Below are 12,146 nucleotides of genomic sequence, written 5' to 3' on the forward strand. Positions count from 1 at the left end.
GAAGCAGCACACTTGGTTTTAGGCACATTTAATGCATCGATTGCCCTCCATGAATTTTTTGATCATCGCTGTCACCCAGCCAGTGCCATTTGTACATTGTCGGTGTACAGTATAACTGTCACTAGTGACATCAGAACTTTTTGGGGTCAGTTAGCATCCCTCCCAGCCCGGGTCAGTTAGCGCTAGATGGCAAATTAAGTCGCTGATCACTGCCATTACTAGTAGCGTCTGAACAGATCAATATTTCAGAACTATATACAAGTGTCCCCAGAAACTTAGCGTTAGCAGAATCGGCTCTGATCACTGCCAGCGTTTGTGTTGGTCTCCCCAAACAAGTGCAGTGTTGGCAAGATCAGGCCTGATATCTCCTAGCACTAGTGGTTTTATTTCTACTGTGCAAGCAGTCCCCAATCGCTAGCCAGCAGCTTTTTTTTTTAAAGTAGGTTTGGAACTGGTGGCAGGAACATCTCAAAAAAGTTGCGACAGGGCCATGTTGAAGCATCCCCCTAAATACTCAATGTCTGGGAACTGAGAAGGCCAGTTGCTGGAGTTCAGGAAGAGAATTGTCCCATTCTTGCCTCATCAAAACTGTTCAACAGTACTGGGTCTGTGTCGTGTTTTTAATTTCAAGATGCACCAAATATTTAGTTGGTGAAGAGGGCTGGACTGTAGGCAAGCCAGTTAAGCACCCAGACTACTACGAAGCCATCCATGCTGTTGTCAGATGCAATGAGGTTTAGTATTCTGCTGAAATGTACAAGGCCTTGCCTGAAAGATGTCTGGATGCAAGCATATTCTGCTCCAAAACCTAGATATATCAGCATTTGTGGCAGCCGTCTAGAAATCAAAGCTACCCATTCCATACACCATATACCAGTGATGGCTAACCTTGGCACCCCAGATGTTTTGGAACTACATTTCCCATGATGCTCCACTATGCTGCAGAGTGCCAAAGCATCATGGGAAATGTAGTTCCAAAACATCTGGGGTGCCGAGGTTCGCCATCACTGCCATATACTATACAGGTTTTTCAACTGAATTCTGATAAGCCAGATGGTGCCCCTTTGGTTCAGAGGACACTGCCTATATGGCCTTTGTGTGAGAGCTTTACCTTGCATTTTTTTGGAAGGGGGGGGGTTTCAGTGATTATTTTTTATTTTTATTTTATATTTCTTAGCCCATGCAGCAATTTCCATCACAGAAGCATACCTGGTTTGTAATAGAGGGCTGTCTGAGGGCCCCAAGATCACAGGCATCCAATAACGCATGTGAGGTCTGTCCCTTGCGCAAAGATTTTGCCAGATTCTGACGCTTTTCAGATTTGTGAACCTCTGCCTTTTTTTAGTTCTGACACACTGTATTCCCCCAAGATGCTCTTTTTATACCCGATCAGCTGGAACATTTTGCAACTGATTGCCAACAGGTCCGTAATCTAATACTTACCACTTTGCCAGCTTTTTGTTGCATGGTTACAATTTAAACATGGTGCTACCAATTTCAATCAAAAAATATATTCTTAAAATGGTAAATTCTCAGTTTAGACATTTGATAGGTTTTCTATTGTGACTAAAATAGGGGTCTACAAGATTTGCAAATTACATTGTTTTATGTAAATTTTACACACTTCAAACCAACCAAGCATTTAGACCACATAACTGGTTACCTTTAACACCACAGCCTTTATCTGTACACTGTACATCTTGAATGAGCCATTTATAAGCGCAAGACTACAGCTGTACGATTCTGGCCATTCACAATTTAAAAAAAAAAAACCTAACTGGTTAGTTTTTTTTTTGTTTAATTCATTAAAGTAATTTAAAGAAAATTGTATATAATGTTTGGGGCTTCTAAGTCATTTTCTAGCAAAAAAATAAAAATAAAAAATAAATAAAAGTTTAGCTTGAAACCAACAAATGTCAGAAAAAGGTTTAGAGTTTACGTGGTTAAACTTTACTTAAAACGTACTCTATTCCCGTGACAAATTGTTACAATGTTTATAGTTGGGTTCAACTGATACTGTTTTGATTCTTGGCAGACAGCCCAGTTTCTTACTTTGAGGTCTGTGGCTTCAGAAGAGCAGAGAGAATTCTTTGCATGGAAATAATTGTGAAACATTGACGAGTAATTGTGCAGCTCTAGGCAAGACATTCTATGAGATGACCACTGAACACCCAGGGGGGTATGTGAAAAAAAACATTAAGACCCCTTTCACACCACACCACCTTTTGCGTCGGCGGTAAAATGCCACCGTTTTACTGCCGGATTTGCGGCGCATTTCGGCCACTAGCGGGCGCGAAAGGGTTAAAAACCGCCAGCAACAGCAGCGTTTTGCCCGCGGCATTACAGCGCTGCCCCATTGATTTCAATGGGTAACAGCGGTGGAGGAGCAGTAAACACACCGCTCCAAAGAAGCTTCTGGCAGGACTTTTGACATCCTGTCAGCGCACCGCTGTAGTGTGAAAGCCCTCGGGCTTTCACACTACACACAATGGTGCAGCTTCTTTAGGGTGGATTGCAGGCGCCATTCTAATGCTATAGCACCTGCAAAATACCCTGGTGTGAAAGGGGTGTAAACATCCATTGGGCTGAGGCAGCAATTTTAGTGGCTAGCATTTCTGCCTTGCGGCACTTGGGTCCCTGGTTTGTATTCTGTCAGGGCTCCTTCGGCACGGAGACTGCATATTTGTGGCTTGCCTCCCACACCAAGAAATGATTAATGCCAGCGATTAATTTTCCATTACAAAATGGCCTACTTGAACTAATGTGATTGCATAGTAAAGTGTTGATGCTATGCCTATAACAAACCCAGGTGAATGAGACTGCATGCAAGCATTTCATGGTCATAGAAATTGAGAATTTTGCCCGTGGAATTTATGAATACAAAAATTGAAGACTAGGATTAAGCTTGCGTGAAAATCTTTCAGAAGTTATAGTTTTTTCACTGGTACCTGCAGAGCTCATTCATCTGCCCTGCTATATATATTCTACAGAGGATTTCTCATGAATTGCAGCTTGGGAGTTAAAGTGGTTATAAACCCTTACACACTTTGATCTACAGGTAAGCCTAGATTAAGGCTTACCTGTAGGTCCAAGAAATATCTCCTAAACCTACACGGTTTAGGAGATATTTACCGAAAGACAGGCACCACTGTCTACGGCGCATGTGCCGTAGACAGCAGCACGCAGGCTGAGCGCGCCGCCAGCGGCGAGACCCACCGAGAAGATGGATGCGCCGGACTACAGGGGACAGCGGTGACTTTGCTGGCTCCTGTGTCAGGTAAATGACACATAATGGACTACTATGCGATGCATAGTAGTCAATTATGCTTTACCTTTGCAGGGAATGAAAGAGGAAGTAAACTCATCAGGGTTTACTGCCTCTAAGATTCTCAAATCACAGCCACCCAAAAGTTTAAGAAAAATCATTGAAGTACACACAGGTGTAAAATGCATACAGGTTTCAGTCTAGGGTTGAAACTAATCGATTAATTTCATAATCTATGAAAATAATCGATTAATCGACAACCAATAATCGATTAATCGGCCAGTAACAAAATGGGGTTAAATTTAATGAGTGATGATATTTACTAGATTGACCCTTTAATAGTATATCTCTCCTCAAATAGTATATCCCTTCTAATAGTATATACAGTATATCTCCCCTCTAATAGTAAATAGCCTCTATTAGTATATACAGTATATCCCCTCTAATATATACAGCATTTCTCTTCTGTCTGTTATTCTCAGAGTGGATTAGATATTTAGCTCCCCAACCATATAGTTGGTTATTTATATTTACCACTGCATTGAGATAAAGAATTGCCTTTTTTTAAACTTTACATATTAACTAAATTATACACCCTGCAATTTTTTATTTTTTTAAAGGTTATTAACCGATTATTTTTTTGATTAATCGGCCAACTAAGCGATTATGAAAATAATTGTTAGTTGCAGCCCTATTTCAGTCACACTGTGGGGAGGTGTGGGAAGTGTCAGATACATTTATCCTATAGTTTCAACACTAGCAGTGCACAAGGTCCCATCTATTTTGTTTAACATTACTTGTATTAAAAACATTTTTTTTAGGAAAAATTATCTGCTAATCTTTGTGCATACAACTAGGAGTATAACCCGTTTTTATATTACAAAAAGTAAAGGCGTGCAAAAAAAAAAAAAAAAAAAAATAGTTACAAGCCATGTTTTGAGCCACACAATTAAAATAGAACAGGGAACAACATGTAGCCATCTAAGCCACTACTGCTAAAAACGGCACACTAGGCGATCCTGTTGACCAGACCTGGCAGGACTTTGCTCTGTTTCGCTGCATCTACAATTAAAATTATGGCATCCCATCTAGCAATTCAAAGCACTTACAAGATACATAAATGTTACCAAAATGTTTATACTTCATCTTAGTGTATTAATGAACTGCTGCCATAATATTCAAGCAGGAGTCCACCGGGACTCCGTGTTTTTTTTAAAAGCCAGCAGCTACAAATACTGCAGCTGCTGACTTAAAATAGTGACACTTACCAGGTAGGCTTCATCCCCAACGAGGGAAGCCAGAGACAGCACAACCAAGGTATTGAATCTGATCCACGTTGTGAACCAGGGCCCCACTCCTTCCATTTTCCTAAATACAGACGCTGAAAAAGCCTTTGACAGGGTTAATTGGGAGTATATGTTCACTGTCCTCCACCACATAGGCTTAGGTGAGAAAATGCTTAGGTGGATAGCCCAATTATACGCTACCCCGACGGCACAAATTAAAGTGAATGGGATACTGTCGGAGCCCCTGCTGATTAAAAATGGAACCAGGCAGGGCTGCCCGTTGTCACCCCTTCTTTTTGCCCTTTCCTTAGAGCCCTATGTAGAGTTAGGAATAACCCCGATATCCAAGGCATAGTTGCGGGTGATGCTCACTTCAAGGTCTCTGCGTATGCGGATGACTTGCTGTTCTCCCTCGCCAATCCAGTGATATCCCTCCCGAATCTCCTCCGGGAATTCGAGGAATACGGGCAAGTCTCTAATCTAAAGATTAACTACACTAAATCGGAAGCCATGGGAGTGGCACTGTCGCAAGCGACCATGCAGGGGCTTCGGTCCAGCTTTAATTTTAAATGGACGCCCACGGCGTTGTCGTACCTGGTGACTTTTATCCCGGCAAATCTAAATCATGTCTTTAAACTCAATTTCCCTCCTCTGCTGGCCAGAACCAGGACTCTTCTGGAATCCTGGAATAAAGGCCTTCATTCATGGTTTGGCAGGTGTAACCTGCTTAAGATGTGCATCCTGCCCAAATTTTTATATCTGCTGCAAGCACTACCTATTTCGGTACCCACGTCATATTTTCGACAGGTTCACGGTTTGTTTACTGGCTTTATTTGGGCATATAGGAAGCCGAGATTGGCCCGGAATTTGCTCTCCATGCCCAAACTTCGGCGGCCTTGCCGTTCCGGATGTAAAGAAATACTATCAGGCGGTACACCTCGGTAGAATTGTAGACTGGTGCCGACACCGGGATCTGAAGCTGTGGATCCAGTTGGAGCAGGCCCAGGTCCGGGTGCCGTTGTCAGGGGCTGCCTGGTGTTATAGACACCTCCCGGCCCACATGAAGAGGCATCCCCTGATAGGGACGACGCTACGGGTGGGGTCACAGATTTGCTCAAAGGGGTCGCTATCCACGCCTAACTCCCCGCTATTTCCTATTATGGGGAACCCACAATTCTCCCCTGGTATGGACCCTCATCTTCTGCAGGCCATGTCCAGTAGCAGGTGCACACAAGCACGATGTTTCCGGACAGGTGGGGACTGGCCGTCTATAGAGGCGCTCTGTAATTCATCGGGACCCTACAAACTAGCCTTTTGGACTGCTGTCCAACTTAAACACTTTTTTCGAGCCCTCCCATCCCCCCTCTGTTTTGACAGACCGTTGACTGCCTTTGAAGAATGTTGCTCTAGTAACGGGGTGCTTCCAAGAACGCTGTCCACAATGTACAATCTCCTTATCACACCAGGGGATGATGCTCATTTGACCTTCCTGACAAAATGGGAGAGGGACTTGAACTGTACGTTTACTCCAAGCCAGACTCAAAACATTGTAACATTGGCCCTGAAATCTACCATCTGTACGACCATACAGGAAACAAACTATAAAATTCTGACGAGATGGTACTTAACTCCTCAGGCTTTGCATTCTTTCTACCCGACCACCTCTGCGCTTTGTTGGAGATGCGGACTGGAACAGGGCACTTTGTTGCATGTGTTTTGGTCATGTTCGAAGTTGTCTTACTTTTGGTCCACTGTTAGGACCGTTATTCAAAAATTTACGGAGTATAATGCCCCCAATGACCCGGCCTTCTTCCTCCTGCACGTAAACACCATGTCCACTAAAAAGTACAAAAAATCCATTCTATGTCATCTGGTAAATGCCGCAAGAGCATGTATACCGCTCCACTGGAAAAGCCAGGCCCCTCCATCGGTGGCGTCCTGGGTCCGTAGGGTGGAGGAAATTAGTAGACTGGAGGACCTGGTGCTTACGGAGGGAGGCAACAGCAGGAAAGATTTAGGAAAACATGGGCACTCTGGCACCAATTTATCTTCTCGCCCGAAGGGGTATCTGAGGACCTTGTAATTTGACCGGCGATATATACTGCATACGGGGTAGGGCAGTCCTGAATCAACCAGAAATCCCCCTGGCGGGGCACTTGCGGAAAGGGGCGTAATCTACGCCCCTTTCCGCAGAGTGCTATCCCGGAAGTGGGTGCAGATACCTGTACTGTACAGGTATCTGCAGCCCCCTCCCCCCTGAAAGGTGCCAATTGTGGCGCCGGAGGGGGGGGGGGGGGGGAAGGGTTCCGATGAGCGGAAGGTCCACTTTAGGGTGGACCTCCGCTTTAAGCTTTTCAGCAAAAAATAAACCTTATGGCAGATTTTTAGGGTACTGTTGTACAGCACTGGTCTAGCACCACCTAGTGCTTTTATCTACAGTTAGGTATTGAATTTAAGACTTCAGATGCCAATGTTAAAGAACTAAGCTTTAATCAGTCACCTGCCATGACATTTGGAGTTCACTACACGGTCCCAAAAATCAGTCTCACCGTTTGTGACCTAAATGGCATATATAAACGCAGTCCTATTACTACTTACCAGTATGTTAAGTTCTTGACTGTGCATCAGTTTCACTATTTGGTCTACAACTCCTGCTGACACAACAACATCAATTCTATCATTGGCACCATCTGAGAGATAGGACATTGCCCAACATGTATCAGACAAGATGTCTTTATCCTCATGGTAGAGAAGCTGTGTTAGCACTGGCAATATTTGCTTAACAGCCTGAATGGGTGGGTATGGGTTTTTATTGCGACAAAGGTTAGACAGGGTCCATGTAATGTTCCGGAGAAAACCAACCTACAAAGAAAAAAAATAAATAAATACACACCACACAGCATAATAAAGTTCCACTTTAAAAACAAAAATTTACTTTAATATTTAACAGGACATGAAGCAAGAAATGGGCTGAATTAAATCTATTCCTCCATCAACAGTGCATGTCATGGCATAAATTGAGGAAACTGATTACAATCCAAGTCTCAACAGCATATATAAAATTGCAGAAGTTTTTGATTGGTTGGATTAGGATTTGTTGATCCTAAAATCTAGACACTTCTAAAAATGAAGTGAATTTAGCTTCTTGTGGACTCAGCCCTTAACCTGAGACGTAAATTGATAAAGGAGGCTACAGAACTATGAAACACAAATATGTGATATGGCCCTGCTGTGTACGTATTGTGAAATGCATGAGAATTTGTTGCAGCTGTGATTTACCAAGAGACAACAAATGGCTAATGTGGCAATTTAACCTTGAAGGCGTTTTGGCAACTCACAATGGCATCTGCAGTTAGCCAATTTGCTTTTAGGGCAAAGTACCTGTGCAGACCAATTATCCATCTCTTTGGGCCAGGTTATGTTCTATTACCAGCAACAATACCCATAATGAGAAATTTAGCGATTTAACTTTGACAAGTATTTATAACTGCTAGTAAAGCAATATTGTCCCTTTCGAGTAAGCAAACTCTAGGATTATACATGGTTTCTATTTATGTAAAATGGTCAAGTTTGACAGCTTCATCTAGGATATGAGTGTCAAGTCCCCCAAGTGCTCAGAAAAGCAAGGTAGTTTTGGCAGCCAGTGATATTACCATATTTGAGGTGTGTTATACGCTGATAATTTAAGAGGGGCGTTTCAGGAAAGCCCCCCTGCATAATGCACACAGCCCCCTTTCAATTATAAAGACCCCCATGCACACTCCAAATTTGAGAAAACTTCACAGCCCAACCACCCCTTCCCGTACACCGCTCCTTCCGTGCCACCCACCGCAAATCAAAACATAACTCTAATTACCTCCATCAACCCCAATCTATTGTGGACCTAGTCATGTGTCTGCTCTTGTATTGACAGTCAATTGACTGCTCTCCTCCAATCAAAAGCTACACACGAGGAGGAGAGCAGCCACAATGAGCAGCGTTAAGGTAATTAGAGGCTTAGATCTGCATCAAGCTACACAGGTGGAGCCGTACACCACTAAGGGCTGGTACTGCAGAAATGTCCTCCAACCCCTAGAGCTTACTGCCAGCACTGTTCCACGGCCAGGAGAGGTGGGTCGGCTGGCCTGACAAACTCCCAATAAGTGGCACCCTGGGATGGACCCCCAAACCCCACATTTAAAAAAAAATCTGGGTGTTATACGCCAATACGGTAGTTCAAAAGATTACATTTGTTAGAGAGCATGCCAAGATTAGTCTGGCTACCAAGGCAAACATTCACCAACTGCTAGAGCACACCAGCAGCAATACATTGAAGGCTTTCCAAAGGCTTGGGGGGGGGGGAAAAAAAAAAAAACACATGCAGAAAATTATGTACCGGTGTTTGTGGTGTCACCAAGACTAAAAGTGCTGAAACCACATTGCAGCTGATCAATATGTCTCTGTAGATCGGACCATCACCTGGAAAGAAAGATTACACATTACTAAGCAACTAAAAAGAAGAAATACATTTTAGAAAGAAAGTTTGTCAGGATTATACTATAATACCAGACAACTTGTACTCAAACTAGGCCTTGCCAGTCCTAGAGATTTGTAATTTCACAGTAGTGGAGAGCCACTCACTGCACCTCACTATAGATGACCTAAACACAATAAGTGATTTTGATCTCTAAGAACATCACACATTCTAAAAAACGTAAATGAGAAAAAATGTTAACGCTATTGGAGTTACTCAACTTTATCAACAGGGCTTAATATCCTTCACATCCAACAGGAAAATTGATACCATTTAGAGCGGCACAGTGGTTTACTGGGTAGCACTCTTGCCTAGCAGTAAAAAGGGTTGCTGGTTTGAATCCCAACCATGACACTACCTGGAGTTTGCATGGGTTTCCTCCTACACTCAAAAGACAGACAGGTTAATTGGCCCTAGTAAATGAATGTGTTGGGGACCTTGACTTGTGGGCTCCTTGAGGGTAGGGTGCGATGTGAGTGGAGATCTGCGTAAATTAATTTTTTTTATTAATGAAACACTATTTTCAGCTGTCAACACACTACTGAAATCACACAAGCGCAACTGATGTAAATCTGAGGACAACATTAGTCTAAATGCAGTTTAGGCATGGTTTTTCCTAATTTTCACCACCTCACAGGAATATAGATCTGTTCCAATTCATTGGGGTACTCTGTTCACATTGTGCTTTGTAAACTGAGTTCAGAATGTAGAAAATAGTTTTAAAAACGCAAAGCTAGAAGAAAAACCCTAGTTAGACGTAACGGTATTTCTACGAGTCTTTCAGGACAGCACCTGGAGAAAGTGCAGCTCCACCCACTTTTCCCAGGAAACACTGCAGATTACTTTAACCACTTGCTTACTGGGCACTTAAACCCCCCTCAGTCCCAGACCAATTTTCAGCGCTGATGCACTTTGAATGACAATTGTGCGGGCATACAACACTGTACCCAAATGAAATTTTTATCATTTTTTTCCCACAAATAGAGCTTTCTTTTGGTGGTATTTAGTTACAGCTCGGAGTTTTATTTTTTGCTAAACAAAAAAAAAAAATCATGTTTTAATATTTTGTTATAAAATTTGGCAAACTGGTCATTTTTCTCCTCCATTGAAGTGCGCTGATTAGGCGGCACTGATAGACTGCACTGGTGGGCACAGATAAGGCAGCACCGATGGGTGGCACGGATGGGCACAGATATGTGGCACTGGGGTGCAGGACCTTTGAGGCAGATTGTGGGCACTGCTGGGTGGCACTTATTAAATGTGGCACTGCAGGGGGCAGGTGGGCACTAGCAGGGCTGGCCATGATCGGGACTGATGTCCCGATCACGGCCGCCGGTGATCGGCTTTTTTTCTCCTCGCGCTGTCAGCGCGGAGGAGGAATAATAGCCGATTACCGGCTCCGTTATATCACATGATCAGCGGTCATTGGCTGACAGCTGATCACGTGATAAGGGGTCAGGATTGACCCCCTTGCACGGATCGGTGATCAGGCGAGTCTCATGGACTCGCCAATCACAGAGGGCGCGCGGGCCGCTCGTACACGGGACTACGTCTATTGACGTCGTCCCGGAAAAGGAGATCCGCGCTGTAGCCGTCATTAGGCTATAGCGCGGATCTCAAGTGGTTAAAGACCAGACACTTCCACCATGGCCTCAGTTCATAGAGTACCTCCAACCATGCTGAAATTAGATAAGCAGAACATAGCAATAACACTACATTTTTCAAATACAATCTAGGGAGGGTCATTGGCCAGTCCTGAAAGACTTGTAGAAATACCGTTACCGGTAAGTCCAACTAGGGTTTTCTCCCTTCTTTCAGGACAGCACCTGGAGATAAGAGTACTTACTCTAGTGTGGGACCACCGCCTGCAGAACCTCTGCCGAATGATTGATCCGATGCAGCTAGCAGGTCCAACCTGTGTTGGCGGGTGAAGATTGAGAAACTTGTCCATGTAGCCGCTTTACAGATCCGACTCGGAAAGGCCCCTGCTCTTTCCGCCCAGAACGTTGCTACTGCACGAGTGGAATGGACGACTACCCCTGTGGGAGGCTCTACTCCATATGCTCTATAGGCTTCCCCAATAGCCGTTTGTAGCCACCTAGCCATATTATTTTTGGAAGCACTATAGCCCTTACGTGGTCCTGAGAACAGGACGAAGCGAGAGTGACCTCCTGAACTTTCTTGTGATCTCTAGATAGTGTAGTAGACACCTTCTCACATCTAGGCTATGGAAAGACCTTTTTAGAATTTGATGGTGAAGGACCAAAAAAAAAAAAAAAAAAAAAAAGTAGGTAGAATTGTTTCCTGTGTCCTATGCAAGGTTGTTGAGACTTTAGTGCTAAAAACTGTCCTGGGTTTTCTGCCTACTCGGTCTGGAAATATGTAACAGAAAGGCTCTACTATAGATAGGGCTTGCAGCTCACTTACCCGTCTAGCTGATGTAATTGCCACTAAAGAGAATTAGTTTAAGCGACCATAACTTGATCGTTGCTTCCTCTAGGGGTTCAAAGGGTTCTCTGGTCAATGCCTGTAGAACCAGTGATAAGTCGCACTTCGGGGAGGAAAAAAAAAAAAAAACCCACACAAACTAATAAGCAGTTCCTGAGATAACCCTCAAGAAAAAAACAGCCACCTGGGCCTTCAGGGTACTGGCTGCCAACCCCAGCGGAGAAATTCTAGAACTGAAAGTATCTCCTGGGGAGGGAATTATTGCGATAAGCACCAGGAGTTAAAACGTTTCCACGTTTTAAAATAAATTGCTCTAGTAGTCTTTCGACTCCCTAAAAGGGTTGGCCAGCTTATTCAATAAACCCTCTTTTTAGGATCTGCTCCTCAGTAACCACCCTGTCAGATTGAGTTGCTTGATATTTAGATGCTGAAGGTCCCTGGATTAGATCTCGCCGAAGAGGAAGAACCCAGTGGGGTCCTACCACCATCCTCTGTACGGTTGCAAGCCACATCCTTTTGGGCCAGAAAAGAGCCACTAGAATCACTCATGGTCTCCCTTTGCAATTTCTTCAGAACAAAAAAGGGATCTGAGAAAAAAAAAAAAAAAAAAAAAAAGAGGGTAGCCGTAGCACAA

At 43.7% G+C, this 12,146-nt stretch overlaps 1 protein-coding gene across 1 annotated transcript in view; it reads right to left on the minus strand.

Moving 5' to 3' along the window:
- KPNA7 (karyopherin subunit alpha 7) overlaps positions 1-12,146 on the minus strand; it is a 98,094-nt gene that overhangs the window by 46,072 nt on the left and 39,876 nt on the right. Inside the window, exons 6-7 of the mRNA XM_077448762.1 lie at positions 8,927-9,009; positions 7,150-7,413 (exon numbers count right to left, since the gene is read on the minus strand). Of these exons, the coding sequence (XP_077304888.1) occupies positions 7,150-7,413; positions 8,927-9,009 (347 nt within the window). The remainder of the gene's footprint in view (positions 1-7,149; positions 7,414-8,926; positions 9,010-12,146) is intronic.

This window comes from Lithobates pipiens, unplaced genomic scaffold, assembly GCF_037356315.1.
Source record: "Lithobates pipiens isolate NorthernLeopardFrog02 unplaced genomic scaffold, aLitPip1_a1.2 Scaffold_22, whole genome shotgun sequence".
NCBI classification, from domain to species: domain Eukaryota; kingdom Metazoa; phylum Chordata; class Amphibia; order Anura; family Ranidae; genus Lithobates; species Lithobates pipiens.